The 26,405-nt window shown below is 42.3% G+C and overlaps 1 protein-coding gene across 1 annotated transcript in view; it reads right to left on the reverse strand.

The window, feature by feature from the left end:
- Window positions 1–26,405, reverse strand: part of CC2D2A (coiled-coil and C2 domain containing 2A) — a 353,444-nt gene that overhangs the window by 116,471 nt on the left and 210,568 nt on the right. The window contains exons 21-22 of the mRNA XM_069202617.1: window positions 22,533–22,625; window positions 20,505–20,596 (exon numbers count right to left, since the gene is read on the reverse strand). Of these exons, the coding sequence (XP_069058718.1) occupies window positions 20,505–20,596; window positions 22,533–22,625 (185 nt within the window). The remainder of the gene's footprint in view (window positions 1–20,504; window positions 20,597–22,532; window positions 22,626–26,405) is intronic.

A 26,405-nucleotide genomic window follows, 5' to 3' on the forward strand; every position in this document is an offset into this window, starting at 1 on the left:
TTGAGCTTATAGACATGAACACACTTATTATCAGGAACATGGAAAAAGCTAGTCCCATGCACAATATTGTGCGTGCTCTGCCACACCCAGTACATTAAGCAATCGTTATTTTTGAGCTGCACAATTGCCTGTTTTAAGTAGAAGCTCTACAAAATCTTGGGCACAAAAGTAGGTGCAGGAAACCTCAGTCAAGGATCTTTACAGAGAAGTCAGACTGGTTTATTTGAGATGTGGGGCGGAATTATTTACCACTAGAAGAATATTTTGCCTAACAGATATTTGAAGAAGGCCCTATTCAAGGCTTAAATTGTGAATATGGAGGCCAAAAGGAGAACCTAACTTGGAACTGGGGATCTGTATGTCATCCATATGGCATTTTGGGTGGCTCAAACACCCAAGAAACTAGACAATAGGAGGCCCCAACACCACAAACCGCACAAATCACCAAATTGCCATGCAATGGGCTTTCAAATGTGGATGCTAGCAAGCCAAACAAAACTTAATTACAAAATGACTTTGTCTAAAGACTACGATGTTATGAGGCGTCTGTACTGCTTTAAAGATATCAACAACTCAGAGCAAACAAATTCTCCTGGTAAACCAACGGGCACAGGCAGACAATTGTGTGACTCAGCAGGATCTGATTAGGTGGATTATGAATAATAGCAAAAACAGCAGCATCCAGCACCAGATTCCTTAACAGACAGAACCAAGACATTGATGTCCAGCTCAAATTACATCTCCTCCATCTCAGCTTGATCCCTACTTGTACTCAGTAAGAATTCAGGAGAGTAGGGAAAAGGAACAACATAATAAAAGATAACTTTACTCCCTGGCATGGGATTCTTTTTTCTCAAGGAAAAGACTGGCGAACAGCATGCTCTTAGAAAGATTAGAGGTCCTCCTAATACTATGAAATACAGATATCTGCATTACAATTTTCTCTAATATGTAATTGGACAGACACCTACACTAAGTCTGCACTCCAAGATCTTTTTTCAGATGAGCAATGTAGATTAGCTTCAGGGAATGGAAGTTTCCTTCTACCCACAGTTGTGACTAGTCAAACTGGCATGGGGCATAAACCAACAACCTGTGCATGCATTAGATAGAGCTTGGATTTGACCCTACTGAAACCCAGCAAATGTCTCAAGTAGAATGAAGGTCTAATACAATGCCCTTCTGTTGGTTGAGAAAGCATGTTCTTGGCATAAGTGAAGACTCCAAGCTTACTCTAAAACCATATTCACATCTCACAGGTGAGCATACATAGTCATGACTACTGACTTAGAGTTTCATACCTAGCCCTTTAAATGTTCCTCCAGTTCTCTGGCTCAGTTATCATTGCATGTCCTCCCAGAATGAAGATGACACTATGATTGATCAGTTTAGGTCTGACCCCATTGTGTGCTAGTGATAATGACTGACCTCTGGATGGAGATGGAATCTGCCCGGAGGACTATAAGGGTACAAGAGGATATTTTCCCTGGCACTTAAAGCCAATTGTGAGTTCTTGCTGACTTGAACAGGATAAATAATGGCACATTAAATCTCAGCTTAAAGGTTAGTTTTGGAGACAGTAACTCCTTTCTTTCACATTAGGTATCGCATTTGTAGTGTGTCAGGAGTCATTAATTAGTATGCATCAAATCACAAACAGACCATGTGGCATGGTTTGTGTAAAGATGTAGATTTGCAAATAAGTCCTCCATCCTAAGAAACACATCCACAAAACTGTGATGAGGAGCTAAATACAACCCTAACCTGAGGACCCTGAATAGCTAATGATGATTTCACAAAGTCCAACTGAGTGACCTCTTGTCACATCAGTGAATCAGATTATAAAAACATGCATCCTGCATGTTTATCGAGGTCTATCAATTTGTCAAATATATTAACATTGGGCCGAGCACAGGTCTAAAATCTTATGCAGTCTGGGGGATCAAGAATAGGATGTAACATAAACATATGCCATGAAAGAGTCTTTTCAATAGATGTACCAGATAAAGACCCAGATTTTTAAGGACGTGAGATAATTCTGTGGCATGGTCAGGTGGGACAATATAGGCTACCAAATAATTTAAATTTGAAAGTAATTGTTCCCAAATGTCATTTAAGCATTGAATGCAACCATCAACTACAAGGGAAATATCAACATATTCACAAAGGCTGTTGGGATGCCCTGAATATAATCTGATGGATTTGAGCTGGATGAATGAGCCCTCCGCTGTAAACTTTTCAAAGCCCTACAGACAGAGGCTGTGGCAGATATTAAAACAAATTGCGGCATACATAAAGGAAGAAGCCCAAATAATAGCTTGTGCAGAAGGGGGTAAGTGATTTGCAGGTCTTCAATGTTTTTATTTTTTAGCACGACCTCCAAACAATTTATGCCTTAGGAAACATAATATAGTAACTCCAGCTTCAGTAAGCTTCCTATTATTAAAATTTAATCTTTGGTTTCATCTTGCCAACTAAGTTGCTCTCAAAGTCTGCGGCCATAATTCACAGTCCAGCTAATGCAATGTCCAATATTAGCTCAATTTGCCTCTCATGCCTATTGGATGATATTGTTTTCCATCTAGATCAGCCTAGAATAACACTTACAAATTTTCGAGGAGCAATAGAGATGTACATGTCTCCACCTATAGACAAAATTAATGGCTGCAAAGGCCTTCTTCAATGTTGTCTGTATAACTTCACATTCTTTGTGCGTCTATCTGAAGGCATCCCCAACTTCAGAAGCTATGAATGCTCTTGAGAAACTAAACCTGAAGGGAGCAACATTGAGGGAATCAGTAATGTCAGTTGTAAGTGAATTGAGCAGATACATGTGGCTGAGAAGCCAGCAACTTCTTTAGGACATGCCATCTGTGAAGACACAGAACATGGTCCAGAAGAAGAAAGGTGCAAAAAGAGGCACTGTTCAGACGTAAACAGAATGGGGGTCTCCTGGAACCACAGTTTCTGTTGCAGATGTGCAATGTTTTCCCTATCATCTCTTTAAGCATATTTAACGTTTGATGCATTTGGTTTAAGTTTCAGTATAGATTGCTTCTCTATTCCCTTAGACCATAGGGGTTGCTTCACAAGTCACGTTACATCTAAGTGATGTATCACCAGGATACCTTTTTGACACAATGATACTCAAACCAGTGTTTTAAACTTTCTTCTGGAATATAGGATAGAATTGCAAGATACCTCATTAAACGTCTGGAGGAGTTCTTCTTGTGGTACCATAGGCACCTAACTCATCAGAAGAAGAAAATGGCATGGAGCCATTTAGACAACTAGTTGCCACAGGCCTGAGCTGTGGCATTGTTGGGAGTATCAAGGTTAAGTTTCTGCTAAACAAAAGTACATTCCATCCACATTTAAATGTAAATCCATTTTTATGTGCATCACAAGAAAACAACCAACATTAGCCAAAATATTGCCCATTGTATCAATGCAACTTATCTAATCATTAACATCTTTAAAAAAATAAAATAAAAATCCAGACTCCAGCCAAGAACAAAGGGAAACCTATAAGAGCAATGAAAGGCAGAAGGAGAGGGATACACAACCAATAACTGCACAACAGGGATTACCTATTCTTTAGGCATTGAAACTGGGAGTGAGTAATAAGATCACTCTGATTAGGAATCACCAATCAATTATTTCAGGTGACAGAGTTCTGTGCTCTGATATGGGTGTTCTCCACATTTAGGGTCTAAGAAAACACAAGTGCCCCTCACTTTCTCTGTGAAGAGTGATCCACGGTCAAAATGATAGATCCAGCACCATTAGCCTTTAGTCTTTAGCCTAAGGCCTTTTGCTTCTATTGAACCTGTGACAGATTGCCTGCAGGTGGTAAAATCTAGATCTCCATTAGATCCTGCACCTCCTTATGTCCTTTGTCAAGGGTTGGACAGTATAGCTCCTGTGTTAAGTGACTTATTGAATCTATCACTTAAAAGCGGACAGGCCCCTCCCCAATGGAAACATGCTGTAATCAAACCATTGTTAAAAAAAAACAGCCTTGATCACCTTTGTCTGAATAACTACAAGCCGATCTCTCTGTTACAAGAAGTCTCCAAGCTCCTAGAAAAACATGTCAATAAATCTCTCTCCGGTTTCCTTGAAGTCCATGAGATTCTTCACCCCACCTAAATGGGGTTTAGACAGCACTGAAACAGCCTTGAAAGAGCTCAGACGGCGTCTTGATCTAGGAGGTTCAGCTGCCATTATTCTTCTAGACCTAGTACGGCCTTCCACACTGTAGATCAGACCATTCTTATTCAAAGAACATCAAATGCAGGAACTAATGGCTTGACTCTAAATTGGTTCACCTCCTTTCTGGAGAAGCATACCTTTCAGGTACTAGATCGTGCATGCTTCTCCAAGAGTTTACATTTGAATTGCGGGGTACCACAGGGTTCTTTTTTAAGTCCCACACTTTTCAATCTTTATATGTACCTACTGGTAGAGACTGTGTGCTCTTATGGGTTGTCATTGGTTTCCTATGCCGACGACACCCAGCTGGTCATGTCAATCTCCTCAGATCCAAGAATAGGTCATACTGAACTAACTTCTTGTCTCCAGGAAGTAGCCACGTGGTTGGCCAACTATAGATTAAAACTTAATGAAGACAAAACAGAGGTCATGCTACTGGGTAATGATTTTCATAACAGGACTTTGACCCCTCTATCGGATTGTCTGAGGAACCTCCTACCATAGAAAAGTCCAATAAAAAGTCTTGGGATATGGTTGGACTCCAGCCTCACTATGGACCATCAAGTAAAAAAAGCTTACTGCCACCTGTTTCAAGGTACTGAGGCTGTTGAAGAATGTTTTTGATCTTCTTCCTATCCTAGCCAAAAAAATTATTGTCCAGGCCCTTCTAATCTCATGTCTTGATAAAGGCAATGCCCTTTATTTTAGCTCATCTCAGTATGCGGTGCATAGGCTGCAGGTGGTTCAAAATACCCCCACTCACCTTCTTATGAATATCAGTCTGCCAAAAAAAGCTCTGGTAGCCCTACACTGGTTTTCTGTACAGCAACAAGTTCAATTCAAGGCCCTCTGCATCACACATTGAACACTTCACAACAGGGATCCAGCTCTATTGAGATCTTTGACCTCCTACTACATCCCTCACAGGTCCCTCAGATCCTCTACAGCCCTCTGTTGAATATCCCTAAAATTCATATGTCTTGATGATGAGACCGTTTCATGGCCTGTAGGGCTCCTAAACTTTGGAACACACTTCCACAGGAGCTGCATCAATCTGGCCACAAGTTGTATTTTTGTAAGGACCTGAAAACCTGGCTGTTTAGGACTTAGTTCAGGGAAGTGGCCGGTAGCCTGCATTGTCTGCCTAGCGTTAGGAGGACTTCTGGTAGCTCCACGTAATATAAGGCAGATAAACTAAAATAAACTCTTGGGGGGGAAAAAGGCTACTATTTGCATTTGGGTGTCTAGCAGTGTTGCTCTAAAGTACATATTCCTTCAGGAAGCAAAGAAGAAAATCCTAGGTATCTTCACCCCTCACTAAGTCTGTATTTATTTGTGGGAGATGTACCCATATCTGTTCTACTGCCAATGGAATCCTCAAAGGGCCTTAGTATTGGTCCAGCCAGCCCCAGTCACTATTTTGGATGAAAGCCCAGGACACAGAACTTCTTGCACACTCACTTTTCTGGCCTGGGCAAATTAAAACCAGTCAGGTTGTGACACTCAGATTCAAATGCAGAACACCATACTGCCCCCTCCCCTTTTGAAATGATCCCTTCGGTTTTCCCGGATTGGTTTTTCTGGGTTTTCTGTACGTCACTGATAAATAGTGTGTAGGGCCTGTGCTTTTCTTGTAAACATGTAGTGTGCATTAATTGGCTTATTAAACTTTCCAGTAAGACCATGGCAGATGGCAAAAATAATGTAACAGTGGTATGGAAGTTAAATGACACATGTGGGCTTGAGAGTGTATTAACATCTCCCACATATATGACACAAATATATGGTCCCAGAGAGGTCCACTGTGCTAAGGCAGGGCTGCAGTTTAAAAGTTGCAGTGATACTTGGCAAGGAAAAGTGCCTTTGCCATATATAAACACCTATTTTTAGATATTAGCTCAGTTATTCCTGAAATGTGCTTTGTGAGCCCACAGGGGGGATGGATGCTAGATATTAAGGAAAAATATACCACCACAGCAAAGAGTTACAAAATATATTTGTCAATGTGCAGGGAAAACAATATTTTCTATATAAAATCTGGCTTATAGTATCTAGGCCTGAGAAAACAATGAAGCAGTCACTTAAATGTATTTTCCACATAGTTTTAAAACTCTAATTCTACAGTGAAAGTACATATTTGTAGTGGACAAGTAACTGTAATAAAGGGTATTTTGTGGTACATGAAAGCAAACTAATTTAGAAGTGGCTAGAAGCACAGCCCTGCTCCAGAGACTAAATACACATCCCTGGCTGGCTGTTATCGAATCTTTTTGGAAGACAACTGTTTGACCATTGGGAGCAGGAAGGCAGGAGTGTTGTTAACTGTGGTCATATGGCTGGGATTACCCTTCCTGGGGGGATGAGCTGAATCAGTTGGAGACACAGAAGACGGCTTAGAACGCTCTTCTTGAAACATGTAGATCTCAATTTGGAGTGGCAGGAACTGTAACCATTCCGGCAAGTTCCAGCAGGATGGAAACCAGTTCTAGCACTGGCTGAGAAGAGGAAACCTTATCTCTCTCTACAAGGGAGGTACTACGACACATAAGACTCTTGCAACCGGGGGAAGCCTTGGGTTATTGTCGATGAGGGACTCTGGGAAGGTTTGAAGTAACTGAGAAAAGAAGAGCTGGAGAGAAAGGTGGGAATTCTGTGAGAAACGTTCCAGGATTAGGAGTAAAGAATGCCCCCAAACACTGGCTAGTTACCAGGATAAGAAATGGCATCACATCTCACCACATCTGCAGAAAGTTCCTGGACCTGGGAAGACAACAAATGAAGAAGGAAGAATTTGCATGACTGCTGGAAGACAGAAGTCCCAAAGACTCCCAACTCCTGCTGGCACCTCAGGACTGGTACCGCTCCTCAAGGATCAAGTTACTGAGGTCCTGATGCTACTACATGAACACAAAAGGCAGAAAGACTCAAGGCTCTAGAAAGGTACAGCAGATCATTGTAGACTGAATCCAGCAGGAGCTCTTGCTGGATAGAGAGTTGATGCCTAGAAGCCTGCCCTAAGAACGAGAAGGCTGCATGTGTGACTACAAAGAACTTTCCCAGCAGTTACCTTAAACCTTAAAAAATCTGTATCGCCTGTTCACCTTATGTGACTTTAAGTGTCCTAGTAGCAATTGGATTTTATCAATGCTTCTTAGTCGGTTTAGAAACTTTATTGTGCATTGTAGTGTGCCACTACTTGAAACGAATCACACTCATCTAGGGCACTGTCCCCATTGTAATGCAATTTCTGACATATGCTAACTAATGCTTTTCATTTTTGCTATAGTAATAGGCCTAACTGTATAGGAGTCTGCTTAACAGTGTTAAACCCTCAAAAGTGGGCCGCTGGCCGCCTCAGCAATGACTAGCATAAGAGCAAGGAGTAATAATTATTCAATTGCTTAGTTTAGTAATATAACAATGAGTTACCCCATAGGAAATAAATGTACCAGAAAATATCAAGAAGAGCCTGCCTCATACAGGGAGCTACAATTCTAGGGGAGGGTAAAGATGTATGGCTCACATATTAGGATGGGTCAAGAAAATACATATATGCATTAAAGAGGCAAAAAGTGTGCATTTCCCCATGTTCTGAAGCAAATCCTTCATTTGCATGTTTGCATGTCAAAGTGTCCACTCAAATAACAAAGTAAACCGTGCAAACAAAACTGTTATTGGACTTGTTTAGCAAAGTGAACTTCAAAGCAGGTGAAACTTGAAATTTGAACAACAAATTGAGGCAATCGGGCACACACATTCTTAACACCTGCTAGCATGCAAAGCACTGCAAACAATGAAATTACCTAGGTAATTTTAACCAGCTCATTACAAAAAATCTACAAATGTACACAAAGAATATTACTTGGTTTGAAAGTTAAAATTGTATGTAACTATTTTACATACACACTTCTTGTATTTTTTTAGACAGCTGCACCACTCTTTCCTGTGTCCTGTTTGTTTTTGCTTGAGTTCCATTTGTTTTTTCTCACTGGGCTCTATATGCCGTAAGCTTACTGATTCTGTGCTCAAGACTATACTTTTATGTATTCTATTTTTCTGGATCCTGAGGAGGCTGCTTTTGTCTGTCCCACAGAAAGAGACACCTTATTAGGAACCTACTTGTTGTCTCCCCTAAGGGCTTAAGACAAACTGCAAGTCTCTGCTGCTTCAACAGGATTTAGGAAAAGGTGGAAGAGGAACTGTCCAAAAAAAAGTAGAGAAGCAAGGCCAGACCAGACATAATGAGAAGGGCCTGTGGACCATAACAATAAAGAATGGGATGGACAGCCTTTGTATAGAACGACTAGAAATACTGAGGAAACCCGACCTCATTCCCCCCATTCAAAGAGGTTACCTTGAATAATCAGATTGCTATAAGCTACTACAGAATGAGTAATTCAATACCATAAGGGGCTCACACATGTTTTGGTGACTTGGGTGGGATGGGAAGTGCATAAAGGGGTAAAGAAATGAGTAAACTAATAGACTGGGAGTTACTAATATGATATATAAAGTATAGTCGTGAACAATGGGGTAGTTTGTAACCACACCAAATTGTATAGGTGATAAAAATATATTAGTCAACATGAGACTATTTTTAGTAATACTTATATTGAGACTGGGGCAAACTACAGGGTTACTCAAACAATATGAGGGGTTACTGCCAGGACTCAGTTCAATCTTTTAGGGTAAGTGCAAGAAAGAGGCGGGGGTCAAAACCGTACAAAGAAGATAAAATACACCTTTTGTGACTGAATTAACTTGCAGAGTAAAAGAAAGGTAGCAGATGAAAGTAACACCAAGATTGTGAGGCTTTTCAACTAGCTGAGGAGACATACCCATGGCATCTGGCCAAGCGAAGGAGAGGTGAGAAGTGTCAACTGGGCCCACTAGCATGATACCTGACTGTTCAGACAAAGCAAGATATAATGGTTCCAGAACTGAACATCCATTAGACAGTTAATAACCTTATGGTGAGCCCCAGTTTCCTCTTTCAACATAAAGTACATTTGACGATGATTACTAGTACAAAAGCGAATCTTGACACAGTGTGCCTTCAGCATTGGTGCAGCTTGTAACAGATAAACCGTGAAGGGAAGATTTGAAAGTTTGCAATCTCACACAGTTCAGGTCTGTACATGGTTGTTTTGTACTTTCATGCAATTGTGATAGTCAGTCATGTTCATATGTGTTCAAAAACTCCAAGGCACAAGTTCATTGAGCACCATTATGGACAATAGTGCTGCAAATACAAAGAAATCAAATACTGTGTGCCAGTCAAGACTGGGTACAAAGTTATGTCAGATTTTATGCATGTTTCTTGCATGGCTGTTGTAGGATGTTCAAGAAGAGGTTAACAGTAAAAGAAGACACTCAGGATCTTCACACAGAGACATGTTGGGGAAGAGAAAGAAAAGCAAGAGCTCCACTATAATACAAAAAACAGGGTCAACATATTATACACAACTTGCAATAGTTCTAACAATTTTTTGGGAGTCCAATCAATACCTCAAAATATTTAAGCATGGGAGGATCCCTAAAAAATTAGGTCGGGGGGCGTGTCCAAGATGGCAAAGCGCTATGACGTGTTTGTCAGTGCTCCGCCGCCCCGGCCCAGGAAAGTGCTTTGCGGCCCATTTGGGGGACACCTGGAGGCTCCCCCCGTATTGTGAGGCCCCCCCGGGGGTCTAGTGCGGCCCGGCAGTGATCGGGCTCCGTCCACGCCGCTCCCTCGTGAGGAGCTGACATCGGCCCAGGGGAGGGCCTGCGGAGCGGCGCACGAGGCGGCCTGGGTCGCGGGGCGGGCCCCTCCTCGGTGGCCCTCCTGAATTTTGGACCAAGGACTGGGGGGCCTGGGGGCTCATTCTGGGCCCCGGAGCAGCAGACTGTCACCGTGGGACCCGACTCCTAGTGGCTTCAGCGCCCTGAGGGAGAGGGGTGCTCCCCCATGCTCTATTGGACTGGGGGACGCAGGCGGGGCCTCATTGATCTGGCGCCTCGGAGTGGGGCCCTGTGAAGTGCGGAGCCCTGGTGGAAGGTAGGGGCCCAGTTGCCGGGCCTTTGAACTGTTTCACCCCACATTTACATTTCTGACAAGCGTGGTCCTGCATTTCATTGGGAAAAGGGGCCGAGAGCGGATATCTGCAGCTGGTGGCCGCAGTGGCTGGGCCTGGTCGAGGCCCCGGAAGGGGTGACATCCTCTGATTAGCCACGGACGGAGACCCTGAGGGCCCTGCGGGATTGAACCGACGAGGTGAGATCGGGCCGGCACGCCATGACGACACCAAAGGCCAAACGCGAGCGCGCAGTAAGGGACATACTTGCAGGGGCGCGATCGACGTCCGGGACTGCGACGGAGGACTTACCTGAGACGAGGGCCTTGGAGAGTCGGGGGGAGACGGATCGAGAGGAGAGCTCTCCCGTTACTAAGGGCTTTCTGTCCTCCCTGTTTGAGTCGCTCCGGGGCGATATCCAAGAGCTGCGTAGGGACATCTCACGGGAAGTGAAGGAGCTACGAGGTGAGGTTACCTCCTTGGGTGAACGTATATCGCAGCTAGAGGACAGTGAGATCCCTCGTGGAGAAGAGGTTGCAGGCCTGCAACAAGAGGTCGTCCGCCTCCGAGAGCAGCAGGACCTCCTCCAGATGGCAGTGGAGGATTTGGAAAATCGCTCGAGGCGTCAAAATATTCGTATTAGAGGGCCCCCGGTTGGTGCTGAAAAAGAGGACATCGGGGGCTACGTGGTGGTGGACCTATTTCATTCTCTGCTCGGCGTAGATGAGCCGCGGGACATAGTCTTGGACCGGGTACATCGAGTTGGGCACTCCGGGGGCCCTGGAGACCACCCCCCAGACATCTTAGCCTGCCTCCACAATTTTGTCCTTAAAGAAAAGATCCTACAGCGGGCCCGCAGCCTCCAGAGTGTACGCTTTTGTGGGCATGAACTCCAGCTATTCTATTGTGCGGACTCTCCAGAGGCGGAGAGAATTCAGACCGATCACGGACCACTTGAAAGAGCACAATGTGTACTATTCCTGGGGACATCCATTTCGCCTGGTCTTTCGCTGGGAGGAACAGCTCCGACAGGTGAAATCCGTTCTGGAAGCTAGCCGCGTCCTGGGCCTGGAGGATGTTGCCCGGGAGGCGAGCAAGGGGGCGGCTCTGCCGACCGGGGGCCCTCCTCGGTGGCGGAGAAAAGAGAAGAAAAGGAGGCTTCAGTGCCCGACGGCCTCGGAGCTGAGATCGGAGAGAGAAGCCGCTTTGAACAGTGTGGCCGCAGGAACCTCAACCTAGTGTGGACACCCGGGGCGCTAGGGATTATCATCGGCCGCATTGCTAATAATATATTGACTGTCGGAAAGGGTCAGGGTGGCGGGGGCAATGAACCTGGTTATCCGACTTGGTTGGATATATTGCCCCGTGGAGATTGCACCTTGCGAGGTTGGACGACCGAGGACTTCTGTGTTCTATGCACCTGTTGTGCTTATTAGTTGTCTGTTGTTGGGTTTCCCTGTGATGCTGGCTCTTTGTAGAGACACTCTTAGGCCTGCGTTCTCTAAGAGGTCTGGATACTAATATAAGGGAGGTCCTCCCGTAGTGCTCCTGCCTCCTTTGCTTGTTCTCCTTAGTATAGGCTGTGACCATTAAATGAATAAGTTTAAATGTTAGGGGGCTTAATAACCCTACCAAGCGGCTAGCCATCTTATCAGCATTAGAGAGATCCGGGAGTCATGTATGTCTCTTGCAGGAGACGCACCTTGTTTTAAAAGATACCTACCGTATGCGCTCTAAATGGTTCCCCAGGCAGTTCTGGCCCTCGCTGCCATCAAAACATGCAGGGGTGGCGATATTATCACGCTCATTTCCGGGGGAAGTGATATCAAGATTGCATGAGGTTCCAGGGAGGCTTTTGGCCATGAGGCTTAGATTAGGAAGCTTTTCCTTTACGATTGGTTCTTTATACGCACCTAATTCCCAACAAGAAACCTTCCTAAGACAGTCTTTGCCTCCGCTGCTCCAATCTCCTGATGGTGCTATATTGCTGGGGGGAGATTTTAATCTGGTGATGGATGGGGACCTAGATCGCTCTGGCCATCGAGGTGGGCAGACGGGATCTTTGTCAGATGCAGGGCGGCAGTGGTTGAATGAATGTGGCCTGGTGGACGTGTGGAGGAGTGCGCACCCCTCGTTGAGGGACTACTCTTTTTTTCTCATCAGCTACCAAAACTTATGCTAGGTTGGACCTTTTTCTGGCATCCCAGGAGCTCCTCCCCAGGGTTAGAGATTCAGCGATTGAGCCGAGGGCCTTGTCAGTTCATGCCCCGGTCACAGTTGAGATCCATATGGGCATGGAGAGGGTTAGTACACCGGTATGGAGATTTAGGGATTCGATGCTGCAGAATGGCGCAACGGTAGAGGCAATCCGAAGGTCTATAATAGATTATCTTAGCTTTAACGATGATGGGTCAATAAGTATTCCAACACTGTGGGAGGCACTGAAGGAGGTCTTGAGGGGTGAGGTGATGTCGCTCTCTTTTAGGGACAATAAGGCAAGGAGCCGTCTCAGGGTGGACATGGATCAACGAGTGAGGGTGTTGCAGCGTTCCATAAACACACTGGTGCTCCTAGAATATGGCAAGAACTTGAGAAGGTGCGAAAGCAGCTGAGGAGGTTGGACTGGGACAGGGCAGAGTACGCGGTAGTCCGCCTTAAACAAAAATATTACGTGGGAAGTAACAAGTGCGGGAAGATACTGGCACGTAGGTTGAGAGCGCAGCGGGCAGCGTTGATGATAAAAATGGTGAGACTCCCCACGGGAGCAGAAGCTCACACGAGCGACCAAATCGCGCAGGCTTTCACGGAATTCTATCGCACTCTATATAGGGCTGAGGAGCCTGGTGCCTTAACTTCGGAATCCTTTTTAGATGGCATAGCAATTACTCCTTTGTCTGAAAGAGAGGCCACTGCGTTAGATCAACCTATAAGGGCAGAGGAGGTTATATCAGCGATTGCTCTGCTGCAGACCGGAAAGTCACCTGTCCCTGATGGTTTCTCTGCGCTTTTTTATAAATCCTTCTGCGTGGAACTTGTTCCTGTGCTTGTGCGACTCTTTAATTCCTTTTACCAAACGGGTGATCTTACGGCTAGTATGTTAGACGCTACTATCGTAGTTATCTCAAAACCTGGGAAGGATCCCGAGGAATGCGCCTCATACAGGCCGATCTCCCTCCTGAATATTGATGCCAAACTGTTCACCGGCATTTTGGCACACCGCCTCAACTATTATATGCCGGGGCTTGTCGATCCCGACCAAGCAGGATTTATACCGAATAGGTAGTGTAGCGATAATACTAAGCGTTCGCTTCACCTCTTGGATCAAACCGAACACTCTCATAGGGCGGCACTCTTCCTATCTATCCACGCTGAAAAGGCGTTCGACAGGGTTCATTGGCCATACCTGTTCAAGGTGCTCGAACGCTTCGGGCTGGGCACGGGCTTTATGGCGTGGATCCATTGCATTTATCAGGCGCCTCGGGCAGCGGTTCGAGTTAACGGGACACTTTCTCTTCTGTTCGCCATCCAAAGAGGGACCAGGCAGGGATGTCCGCTTTTGCCCCTCCTGTTCGCGCTCTACATGGAGCCTATGGCGCAGATGCTTCGGGACAACCCTCAGATTACAGGCGTGAAGTTTGGGGGGGGTGAACATCTTATATCGCTATACGCAGACGATGTCATCCTTACTCTGGCGGAGCCGATGACCTCACTACCGGCGCTAATGGGCGTGTTAGAGGAGTTTGGACGGGCCTCGGGGTTCCGAATGAACATGCTTAAATCGCAGGCTATGGGCAAGTTTATCAGTGCGGAACATGAAAGGGACCTGAGGGCCCGATTCCGCTTTACATGGACCTCCTTGGGGCTTCCGTACTTGGGGATCGTGCTGGGCTCTACAGTCACCTGCACAGCGAAACTGAACTATGCGAAACTAACCCAGTCGGCTATTCTAAGATTTATATGGGAAGGGAAGGTGGCGCGGTTACCATGGCAGGTCCTGTATCGCTCTAAGAGGGAGGGGGGGTTGGCGGTTCCATGCCTCCTCCGATACTTCCAAGCAGCACAGCTGCGTTACCTCTTGGAATGGAGTCGACCGTCTTCTGAGAAGCATTGGTGTTTTATGGACCAGGCAGTGGTTGGCTCTCACATATGGAAGGAACCCTGGCTCAAACGTCGGCACAGGGCACAGGGGTTGTATATATCCCCGGTTACGAAGGTCTCGATGAGAGTGTGGGACCGGGTGGCTGGTAGGGTGGGCTGGATGACTTTCCCGTCCCCAATGACTCCCCTGGGAGCGAACCCCGACTTTGGTCCGGGCCTACAGACTGAAGCATTGCGTTGGTGGTATGAGGGGGGTTGCAAAAGGGTAGGATATCTCTTCGATGAGCAAGGGGTTATCCCCTTTGATCAGCAGAGGGAGCTATATGGCCTAACCGAGGCTGACAGGATGATGTACTACCAAATAAGACACTGGGCCCTGCTTCCAGCCAATAGGATGTTAATAGATAGACCGTTAACACCGTTTGAAAAGTGGATTCAAATGAAAAAGTGTGATAAGCGCGTGGTTTCTGAGCTCTATACCCTCTTGCGGGGGGAGGTCCGCCCACCCAAGAATAAGGGTCAATTGAGATGGGAAAAGGAACTGGGGAGGGAGCTATCGGAGGATGAGTGGGAGAGTGTTTTTTATAGGGCGCACCACACAGCTTACAACGCAGCAGGTACAGAGACAGCCTATAAGGTAGCCTCATCCTGGTATTACACCCCAACTAGGATCCATGCTTGGGATCACGACAAAACTAGTCTTTGCTGGAGGGGGAGAGGGCACGCTTGTGCATTTACTATGGCATTGTCCCAAATTACACTGGTATTGGAAGGACATAGTAGACACTGTGGACATGGCCTTTGACACTCAGAGCCCTAGATTTCCTGCGTATACTCTGTTGGGCCTCCCCAATCCTCTCACCTTTCCTCTGCGATCATTGAAGGGACGGCAGATGACCTTTCAGCAAAGGAGCGGGGACTTTAAAGAACTTTAGCAACCATTCTTACGTATTTTATTCGGGGAATTTTCAGAGCTGACATGTCCAACGTACTTGAGGGTCGTGAATCTGACTTGACTAAGTGTGAGAGTACCTTCAAGGAGATGTATATATAGGTTCAGATTTATATGGTAATAAAGCCTGAGATTGTTTGATTCTTGTACTGGCGGCCAGCAGTGGGGAAACATAGTTGTTTTAGAAGTTTAATCTTTTTTCCTTCTATTGTTTCGCATGAAGTAAGCTAACAGCGGACCTTTTGGCAAAATTGTGATGTAATGCATATGCAATGTTTTATCCTTGAAAACTCAATAAACAGATTTGATCCATAAAAATTAGGTCAGTGGGTTTTTTCCATTCGGGAGAAAAGATTGATCATTTATTTGGCAGATGGCTAGTCATGGACAAGTGGCTACTGGGGATAGTCACTGAAGCACAACTGAAGTTCCTTTCTTAATTGGACCTTATGATCACAGTTACAGGTAGCTGTTTTACTGTGCTACGGTTATTTTGGGTGGCCTTCTTGTTGTTTTCTAACCCATAAAGACTTCCTGTAGAAACAATTTCAGATAATGATGGCAATGATTTTACAGATTTAAAAGAGTGGTGAGGGAACATATAAATAAGACTGATTAAGGAGGAGAGAGAGAGAGACATGAACATGAGTATGCTTAACCATCGAAACACCCTAAAAATAAAGAAAAAGCAACTTATGCCAATCAAAAAGGAGAAGACGGCATTAACATAATGTTTAGTCAAATGGGGAATGGAGAGTACTGCGCTCAAGGAACTTTTCAATCAGTAGAAAAGTGTATCTGGGAAGGGATGGCACTTGCAGAAGGATGTATACAGACAGCTGCTGGCAGAGCCCATCAGCTCTTTCGACACAATGATGTTAGTTATGATTCAGTTCATAAGCAACAGCAGTTTCACCGGGAGAGATAAAAGAAGCGAGGTGTAAATACACCAGTTGTTAATGAAAGGGACTTCTCAAACTTTGCTTTTAAATATGGAAGGTAAAGCCTATGGGACCAGGTATATCTGTTGAATCCATATAAGTGGTGGAAGAGTAGAGCAGATGAGTCCTAGATTCATTATAATGGAATGGCATACCTGAGAATGCAATGCCCAAACCAGTGGAAAGCTATTCATGACACTCATGTTGATTTGTTAAACTTTAACAGGATACAGATAAAATAATAACTGTCTCCCAAGATGAAGCTAGTGCTAACACTTTCTAATTTATGCTAACAGAAATAATGCAAAAATATACTGTGATTTATTCATTGTACCCACATGTAAAAAAGAAACAACCTTAAACACTTTGGCCCATTGAAAATAATTAAAATAATTACGATCTGGCATTGTTTCTTGTACTGCTGCCTATGAAATACAAAACACACATTTCATAAGAAATTTCTGCATATAACATTTCTGTATTAACATTAAAGGACAATCCCTGTAGTATCTTATATTATTTTTAGAATGGTTAACATAGTAAATTAGAACATTCAATATATAACAAATAAGTCACTGTATATAAATATACATTTTACATTTTAAATCAGAAATACATTTATGCAGCCATTTTTCTATTCAGGATAAAGGAGAAGTATTTATTCTACAAAGCAATTGAGATGCCCGACCAATATAACTATGTGTTATATCGTAAACTAATTACTACAATTTCACTAATTAAACCATGCATCTAGCATTCAAGGGCTTTAGTCTAGACTTTAAAGTATGTATATGAGCATCAATTTGATAATACTAGGCAGGGGTCTGACAGCTGTCCAGGAACTCACAGGTTGAAATCTGCCTTGAAGCAGTAGATATCAGAATTATGAGCTCAACTAGAAGAATGTACAGCATGGTGATATATACACACATTGTTACATGACAATAATATTTCCTGACATTTGATGAACGTACATCAATAGTTAACTTTAAAAATGGCTAACTTAACTTTAAAATGTAATAGCTAAATGTAATCCTGTTTTAATCAAATCATGTTAATTTCTAGAAATGCTTTGCTTGTCTTATATCTTCAGTCATCATAACGTCAACAACTGTTTAAGTGGATCCATTTTGAGAAGTATGGATGCTTATATATTAACTCCATTTTACTGTTATGATTTAAGGTGTCATGGCATTCCCCTATAACAGAGTATTAGAGTTTTCTAATGATATCTGAAATATCACCTTCAAAAGACTAGGCAATTATATTTTATTTGTTTGGGCTATTTCATTTATCAATAAAAATATGTCTTTACTGTACACCCATATTATGCATTTAGTATTTCCTACACATGTAAACTTTACAACATATGGGAGATAATCCCTCGCTGAATATACTGGTCCAGTTTTGGAAGCATGGTCTCTACCCATGCTTTTTAAACCTAAGAAAACTTGGCAGGTTCAAATTCATATCTAAAAGTGGTATTCTCTGTAGGACAAACCTGTTGGTTATCGTATACACATTTAATAACACAGTGAAAGTCCAAAATGTTTGGTGCCTGTCTTTACTTTTAAATATAGTGAACAAATGTCGGTTTAACTTGATTTTTCAAACATCATTGTAACTTAATTTACCTACAGTGTTATAGACAACTTTATTTAAAAAACTCATGAAAAAGAATGAGGCCTGTATTAACCTATGGGGAATAGAAGGAGAACGGTTTGAGGTAATTGGAACCACTGACTGACATTTTTTAGTGTTTCATAGTAGAATGCTACATATCATTTATGACCACATTTGTGGTTTTTACTGTTGGATAATTAGCGACCTCCTTAAGTCATGAGCACAGACAACTGTGGGTTAAGCAGTGGGGATCAATTGCTCCACCTGGCAACTTAGAGATATTGGCAGTAGTGACTGCCCCATTAAGAACTAAGTAACAATAGAACAAGCTTTGTGGATGATGATAGGTTACGCTTGAAGGCACATTTTGTTAAAAGAACACTCTGATCCAGAAGAAGAAAGCATCTGTTAAAGATTTAAGAAGTAGCAAAACATAAATTTACATACTATTTTAGGATTTCTCCCATATGAACTCTTATGATAATCTAATTACAATTTTGTATTAGTCCATTTGTTGTTTACGGCATGCCTTCTATTTCTGAAATGGTGACTTAACTACCATTGCATTCCAGTCTTATCTTGGGTGGATTTCTGAACTTGAGCGTTAGGTACTGGGCCCACTCATGGGATTTCTAGGTCACTGTCAAGACACATATGCAGTAGTAGATCAAGAATAAAGCCCTTGGCTACCTAGGATATGTGCAGTATAAGGTAAAACAACTTGCTGTAACATACCCTGGGCCACCAGCACTTAGAACACATCGTAAAGTGCAGGAAAAATTGAAAACAATAAAAAAAAGACATACAAACAAAACTGTAAAACACAATGATGAATGAAGAGGGTAACAGAACATCATATTAAATACAGTTGGAACAACAAATGTTCATGCTAGATGGGTGCCTTAAAGAAGTAATTCTGAATCAATAACTTCCCCACATACTGGAAAAGAGCTCATGAGCTTTGCTGTGTGGCATAAACAGAAGCATGAATTATTTTAGGTGTCATACACCTTAGGGTTGAGATTTATTGGCTGTTGCAACATACTGAAGATTGTAAAAGATATTGGAAGTATACCAAAAAAACCAACAAGGAATTATGTTTTACAAAAATGTTGTCCATTGTATTAAGGCTTCCTTATCTGCAGGGATGTAATGCATGCATGATTCGTGCACTTCCCATGATGCATTCACATCTCTGCTTTATGTAGAAAAAACTATTTTCAGGTCACTTGCATGCATTTGGCTATCTCCTAGTTCAGAGATTCCTCAGCACTCAAAACTGCCATATCGCATGTTCCCAATGTGAGAGTGATAAAGATGGGGTGGGTGAAGGCTCTGAGCACAGGATGAAAATTGGGGTGAGACAACAAAGACACAGGGCACACAAACATCCTTGAAGATTCAATCCTTGCAATTAAAATCCCCGGCCTGGATCAACTGACTGTGGGACAGCATCAGAGCCAGGTAGGGGGCCTGATGATTTAGGACTACATCTTTGGGTGCCCAGGCCAATAGACCAATGATTGCTCTGACATCTGAGTGGGCAACAGAGATGTCAAAGTAAGGTTTTCACAAAAGTAACAAATGGGTGCAAGAAAGTGTTCTCACCAGTACCTTGCCTGCCAAACTCTACAACAGGCTTTGGTACTGTATGACCTGCCACACAATTTATGATAAGTGTGTCTGGAAACAACGTGCTGTACCTAGGCCCGATAATAAAATACAACTAGAGTACAATAATGCTATAGCTCTCCCAGTGGTCACCAATTAAATGTTAAGTAAAAGCCCAACCTACACCTCTGCCCTAACTTTCTCATTCCAGGAACCAAAATGTATTTAATGCAGGGTCTGTATTAAGAGAACAACCAAGCCAGTTGTACAACAGCACAATCATACAAGATGGTCGAAGGCAATCCACCAGCTTACACCTGCTCTGGATTGTGGCAAACAACAGCCCAAACTCAAGCTGGCATTTGACAGTATTTCTAACACTATAATTTTGGCACACAAATGGTTACTGCTATTTGCAGGATTGCCAAATATATTAAACTGAGCTGAAAGATGATTTTATTCCTGATTCACACTAATCCAATCATTGTTTTATTGTAGAAAGATGTGTCTCCTTATTCATTATGTGACATATCCTTCTGCTATTTCTTTTTCCCTGTTCCCATATCACATTGTCTCACTACTACTTATGCTGTTCCATCATCTTCCTACTTCCATATTTAAATAATAACCTCAGTCACATCCATGTTTTACTTGCCACTAAGCAACTCTGTTTAATCCATCTCTCCAGGTACACAGGCAACCAGAGTTAGATCCTTGATAAATATTATCATTACTTCTCCTGCTTTTTACTTCTAGTTTAATGTCTCACATCCTAGTTTCTCATCTGAACACTATCTTCATTTGATGTACATCACAAAGGTGCTGGTGAAAGTCCACTTAGTCTGTATATTAACCTGCATGTTGTTCCGGCTGCACAGATGTCAAGGTATTTGCTTTGCCTAGCTACTTTGATTGATCTTGTGTCACTAAACACAGCTGCAATTTGTGAAATTAAGTATGTTCATCAGAATGTTCCTGAGAGCAATCAGTTTAGATGAAGTTATTTCTTACCCAAGACCAGGAACATCATCTTCAATAACCAGGTCAGAAAGAATGAAATAATGCTTAGCGATGAGGAACCGGTTCATCACGGATTCTCTAACCTGTTTACAAATAAAGTACAGTGCATTTATTGACATGGAAACAACCCAACACATATCCACAAAGAGAAACAGGCTCAGTGTTATGTGAAATCTCAATCCTGTCTACTAAAAGATCTAGAGTCTCAGTAACTAAAGAGATTAAAGGCCATTTACATAATTGAAATATGGATTTACACAATGAACACAGAAACACATATTCTCTTTTGTGAAGCAATGGCAAACATGGTAATATCACCTCTTTTGATGCTAAACTTCATATTAGAGATTACAACTCAACAGTGAGTTATGCATGTTTCACATGAACAGACATATTTCCATCTTACAGTAGAACATTTTGTTAACCAAATAGTACCCCATAAATCGAATAAATCTGTCATTTGAGATTTACACATCAGGTCCTAGTTATATGTTAACTGACTGGACTGTTTGGGGCTGTGAGTTAGGCCAGACTAGGGTGATGGAAATCTAGGTGAGTACGTAGGGTGCTATCAGCAGGGTGGAACTAAATTCCTTTTATAAGCAGACAATCACAAAAGGGGGGAGCAAGTATACTGCCTGGTATACTGGCACACAATTCTCCCAGATGAATTGTGGTAAATGCAGTGCACTCACTCTAGTGGACAGTCTTTAGTATACACCAATGCTGTTATCTCTTGAAATATGTTTAAGGATATTTGTTACCCATCAGTAGAGAGTAACACCTTTAATGTATCGGTACTAGAAATGCGGCTCACAGTCTTCTACACAGCCTTCTAGGGTTGCTGTACCACTCCCAAAATATGTTTGTATTTATTAAAAAGCTCACCAGAAAAGAAAGTTGATAAATCAATTACAATAAAAATACCAACACAGCAGAACTCTCTGTGTGTTTTAAACAGGACAGTTCAGATATCGATTCAAAGTAGTACCATTTTGGTGAGTAAAGTTTGCCGAAATGTGTGCAGATGCATACAAGTGTGAATAATTATCCAGTGATTGTGTGTGGTATCCTGGGTGTCCCTACTCCCTACACAAGAGAGCAGGTCATTGCGATAGATGTCAGTGCTGCTATTGTTCCCTCCTTTTCAATGATAATTAGCAAAGGCAATTAAGTCCTGGGAGAAGACCTACCAACCTGAAAGTAAAAATCGCCATGTGACAAGTGGGTGTGATTGTTGAGGGGACGGGGCTTTGTGCTGAACTACCTTTAAGCCCAGTCTGCCCCATGCCTTGCCCTATTGACCTCCTTCCCCCGCCTCCGAAAAAAAAAAAACACAAAGGTTGCTGGGATTGTTGTCGATGTCCTGGGGTGTATTCACACCTCTTAATGGACATTGACTGTTTACAGCCTTCAAAGAGAAACTGGAAATCCACACTTTGTGTGGTTTCCAGCACCTCTTTCCTTCCACTGTGTAATTTCGACTCCTCACAGAGTGACCGTATGAAGACAGCCGAAATCGTGTGACACATGGTGGCACCGTGTGAGTTAGCAGGTCTGTGGAATCTTAGTGAGATACAATCAGCCTGTAAGTGGGGTATATAGTACTAACATTATTATTTGAAGTCAGTTGAGAAACCAGGCATCTTAAAGCGTTTCCTGCGTTACCTGGTAACATGCATTATAAAACTGATGCAAAATACAATCAACATTCCCTATCAGGTAACAGGGGTGTGTTCATTTCAGCTTACACAGCATATATTTTTATAGGAAAAGATTTCTCTACTTATACCAGCATGAATCTCAGTGCACAAAAGATATTTGTAACAATAGTGTCAAGTGAAAATAGCAAGAAGGGGTCCTTAATCCAAAAAAAGAGAAATATAATTCCACATCACATTTAAATAGTTTGTTCCATTGGTACCAACAATTTATCCCAAACAGCATCAGTAGTATAAAGTAAATAAAAAAAAGGAAGAAGCTCTCATCAGAAACCTCCTTTGTTTACTAAAGGCTCACCTTCTGCAGGTACTTGGCAACAAGTACTCTGTGAGCATCAATGTGGTCCACATTGCTGTTATCATCCCTGTCGTGCAATCTCTTCTCATAGGCCTGAATGCAAGAAAATGGTTGTGAAATAAACAAACATGACGACTAATCAAGTAATTTATAGAAATGTTTCGAGAAAAGACATTCAGTTAATTCTTTCATATAAAAATTAGTCTCTGCAGCTCAAATAATCATGAAATGTTATCAAACGTCTACAGTGGGGAAATGACCCTTTTGTAAATTTTTTGTCAACCTATGTCCTATGGGAGAGTTCAGGTTTTCAATTTGTTATTTTTTGTTTCGTAATAAATGATGGCAGATATTGTTTATAATGATAAGTGGCACACGTTGTCCATCCTGATTTTAAAAGAGACTCCAATAACATTGCTTTACAGATGTGGTAACTGTTCCAGTTTAAGAAGCAATCAAAGTTTCTATCAATATGAAATGTGCAGGAACACACTGTTAACAATTCGTAACACAGCTATACATAATGCATGGATTGTATGTCATTAACAAATGAAGCACAGTCATTTTCTTTTTAAGGAAATTGAAATGTGGCTTACAGAGTTTAAACCTTGAATTTAGGAAATGCACAGCACTGTTCTCCCAGACATTTTTTTCCACTTCCGACATTCCCTGACCCCCAAATTATTGGTTGTATGTATGATGGAAAAGGTGAGCTGGTATTGGTAATAAGAGTCAATAATGAGGAGCATTGAATTATAACCAAGGTAATAAACTTTCTTTACTCCTCCATCCAGATCTTCTCTACTTGCAACTTGGGAGAAATACACTGCTAAGGGGAGATTACCGGAATTCAAACAAGAAGATGGCATTTCTTTACTCTCTTGTCCAGCTCAGATGGGAAGAGGTTGCAGATGAGGCTGTTGTGACAAAGATGTCGAACTTCAAAGTACACTGGAGACACTGAATGTGAGTTGGAAATGAAGACCTGCATTCTACGGATTATTTTTTGTCATTACACTGGGATGTCATCCATGGAGTAAGCTAATACGCTACACAAAATATGAACCTGCACATCTGTACTATGCATTTGTACATACAGGTATTTGGGAGATTATATGAACGCCTACTGAAAAAACTCCCTCGTGAAAATCAGAGGAAGAGAGGGGTTTATATGCATTGATGAACCTTCACAGCTGCTCCAAAAAGAGCAACTGAGGCATACTCCATTCACAATGGCACATTTAAGACAATAATAATGCAAACTACACCTTTCTGTCCCGGCATTTAGTAGTCTATAAGAGGTACACAGGACTAAACTCTACTCTAGACAGAAAAAGGGTGCTTCTTTGATTCAGAACAGAAGCACATGTATATTACAAGCGACAGGTGAAAGGAAAAGAGGCAGAGTCTGTAGCTAAAGACCAGCCACTACATATATCCTTTAATCAATCCAATTTGAAGCACAATCTGAAGCAGATGTCACAGCTATGGTATCATTGGTTGCGCACTGTAGAATTTCAATGACACTGCACACATTGTGGCCAATTCCTTAAACGTCCCTGTGACAGTTAAGTTTGTAAGCTATCAAATCATAGTTCAGACATGGAAATTGGTGTAAAGCACTCTAAGAGCACTGATATCTAAGTTATTATACTTTACTGACGCACCAGACAAAAAACTACAAAACAACAGATTTGCTTGTTAGATTGTTGTTACTCAGAACTGCTTTTTGTGACTTTTGAGATTCTGGGAAACTTGATCCTCGTGTGACACAAAGGATATGTTCTATATTCCATAAGGGTTTGCTCCAAACAAACATGTTCTATCTGCCAGATTCATAGCCCGGAGAAAGCTTTAGGTGGGATTTGCAAAAGAAGTGAAATGTATCGGTGACAGATATCTGTACTTCAGATTTGCTGGAATTAATATTGAACCATTAAAGAAGTCTATGTTAGTGCACTGTTGAAACTAATCATTAGGAAAACAAGCTTACAGTGAGGACATTAAATCCAAATACATGGGTGTATCTTGATTAATAGCAAATGGCAATAACATTTGTGCATTGGAAACGGCATCCTGTCAATCCGGATTAGCTTTTTTAATCTTTTGCAAATGGGATACAGTTGCAGGAGGTTATGAATTTTGACAGCGGATGTGTGATCTGGTACAACATTGCACTGCACTATTTTTTATTAGTGATATCTTATAAGGAGGTACTGGGAATGAGTCTGTGCTGGGACACAGTCTGTCCGTTTGTCTACGGTAATGACATGTGAAAGAGTTTGGATCTACATTTATATACTGGATTTACATGTTATAAAGGTGCTACACTTAGTGAACTGCCAGCAGATTAAGTTGTGTTTTCGTACAAAGTGTTGGAGAAGCATTCTGAAAGATCTCTGTAATTTTTACTCAACAGGCAAGGGAGGGTCTGTTATTATACGCCAGTGCTGCTTGCTTCAAAAATCTGTTTTGAGTCTACTTAGCTGCTTTATGGTGCAAGCCTATGGTGTCTTCTCTCAAAACAATGTTGTATCCTCTTAATAGGACTTGTGGTTTTGTCTGCCTTTTGGAGTTCCAATGAGTGCTGCAGAGGAAATGGCAGCTTGGGCAGGATGCTTGTCCAATTGCGGACTACCTCTCTTGACCTAAGAACATTCTTATCAGAAAGCAAAGAGTAAAATCTGTTCTATTCATTTACGTGCTGTATATGTAGTGGTTAAAATTTAACTTAGCCTTGTACCTCCTTGCAGCACCAGGGCTCCCCTTTTGAAGCATCTGTGCACTCTGTAAATGGTTAATTAATTAAGTCATTCATAAGTGTGTTCTTTGTACACAAGCTGTGCTGTCTCACTGGAGAGCTGACACCTGCACTTTCTAGAAGACACTGGGTTTGCTGTTTGTTCTTCAAGAAGATTCCTATTTTTATCAAGGACGCCTGGTGTTTTTCTGAGTATTGCCACCTTATATGAGTACATTCAAGGAACAATGGAGGATTTTGTGCAATTCTAATTTTTGCATATCTGGAACTTGACTTCTGTCTACAGCATTATGAGCCTACGTTCTTAGCTAAACCTTAGTGCTCTTGTAAGCAAGGCATGAAGAAATGTTCGCCTAGTTTTTCAGTTCTTATGCTGCTTCTCGGCACATCTAAGAATACTATGCGTGTATATTTTATTTCTGTTTTCATTTATGGTGTTGGATGTTGGCTGTGGTTTTGGGTGTTGTGAATATTTTTGTTTATTTTGGGTTCTGTTGTGCACAGGTGAAGATTCTATACATAGTTATTGTGTCTAAGTGTCTGTTTCTGTTGCTGGCAGTGATGGGTGTGTAGCTGCTATGGCTGTATTGGGTGGGATGCTTGTGTTGCTGTTGTTATGTTGGATACTCTTGTTTGTCTTGCAGGGTTTTATGTCTATCTTGCCTTGCGTTGCTCAGTGGATGCTTGTGTTGTTTCTGTTGGCCGTATGCCAATGGTGTCATTTGGTTTGCTGCCTGGGATGTCTTTGCTGATGTTGTTGTTGTGTGGGATTCTCATGTTGCTGTTGATGCGGTGGATGACTGTTTGCATCATTGGTGTTCGCCCACTGCCTTGTCTGCACCACACAGTGATGTTCAACCCTGTTGACTGCCCGTGTATATGATATTGTTTTAGAAGATGGTATTGATATGTGACCTAATTTCCAACATGTCAAGACTTCTTTACTTCTGTGGAGGTAGGTTCCATTATTTACATTTTAGCTTTGATTTGTTAACCTACCTGTTATTGTTTAAAAATACATAGTTTGATATTATTTTGTGTTCTGCATTATATTTATTTGAATGGAGCACACCACAAGCTAAATTGACTTCAAGCACTTCTAAACCTAGGAA

The sequence above is a fragment of the Pleurodeles waltl genome, chromosome 1_2 (assembly GCF_031143425.1).
Source record: "Pleurodeles waltl isolate 20211129_DDA chromosome 1_2, aPleWal1.hap1.20221129, whole genome shotgun sequence".
Lineage (NCBI taxonomy): Eukaryota > Metazoa > Chordata > Amphibia > Caudata > Salamandridae > Pleurodeles > Pleurodeles waltl.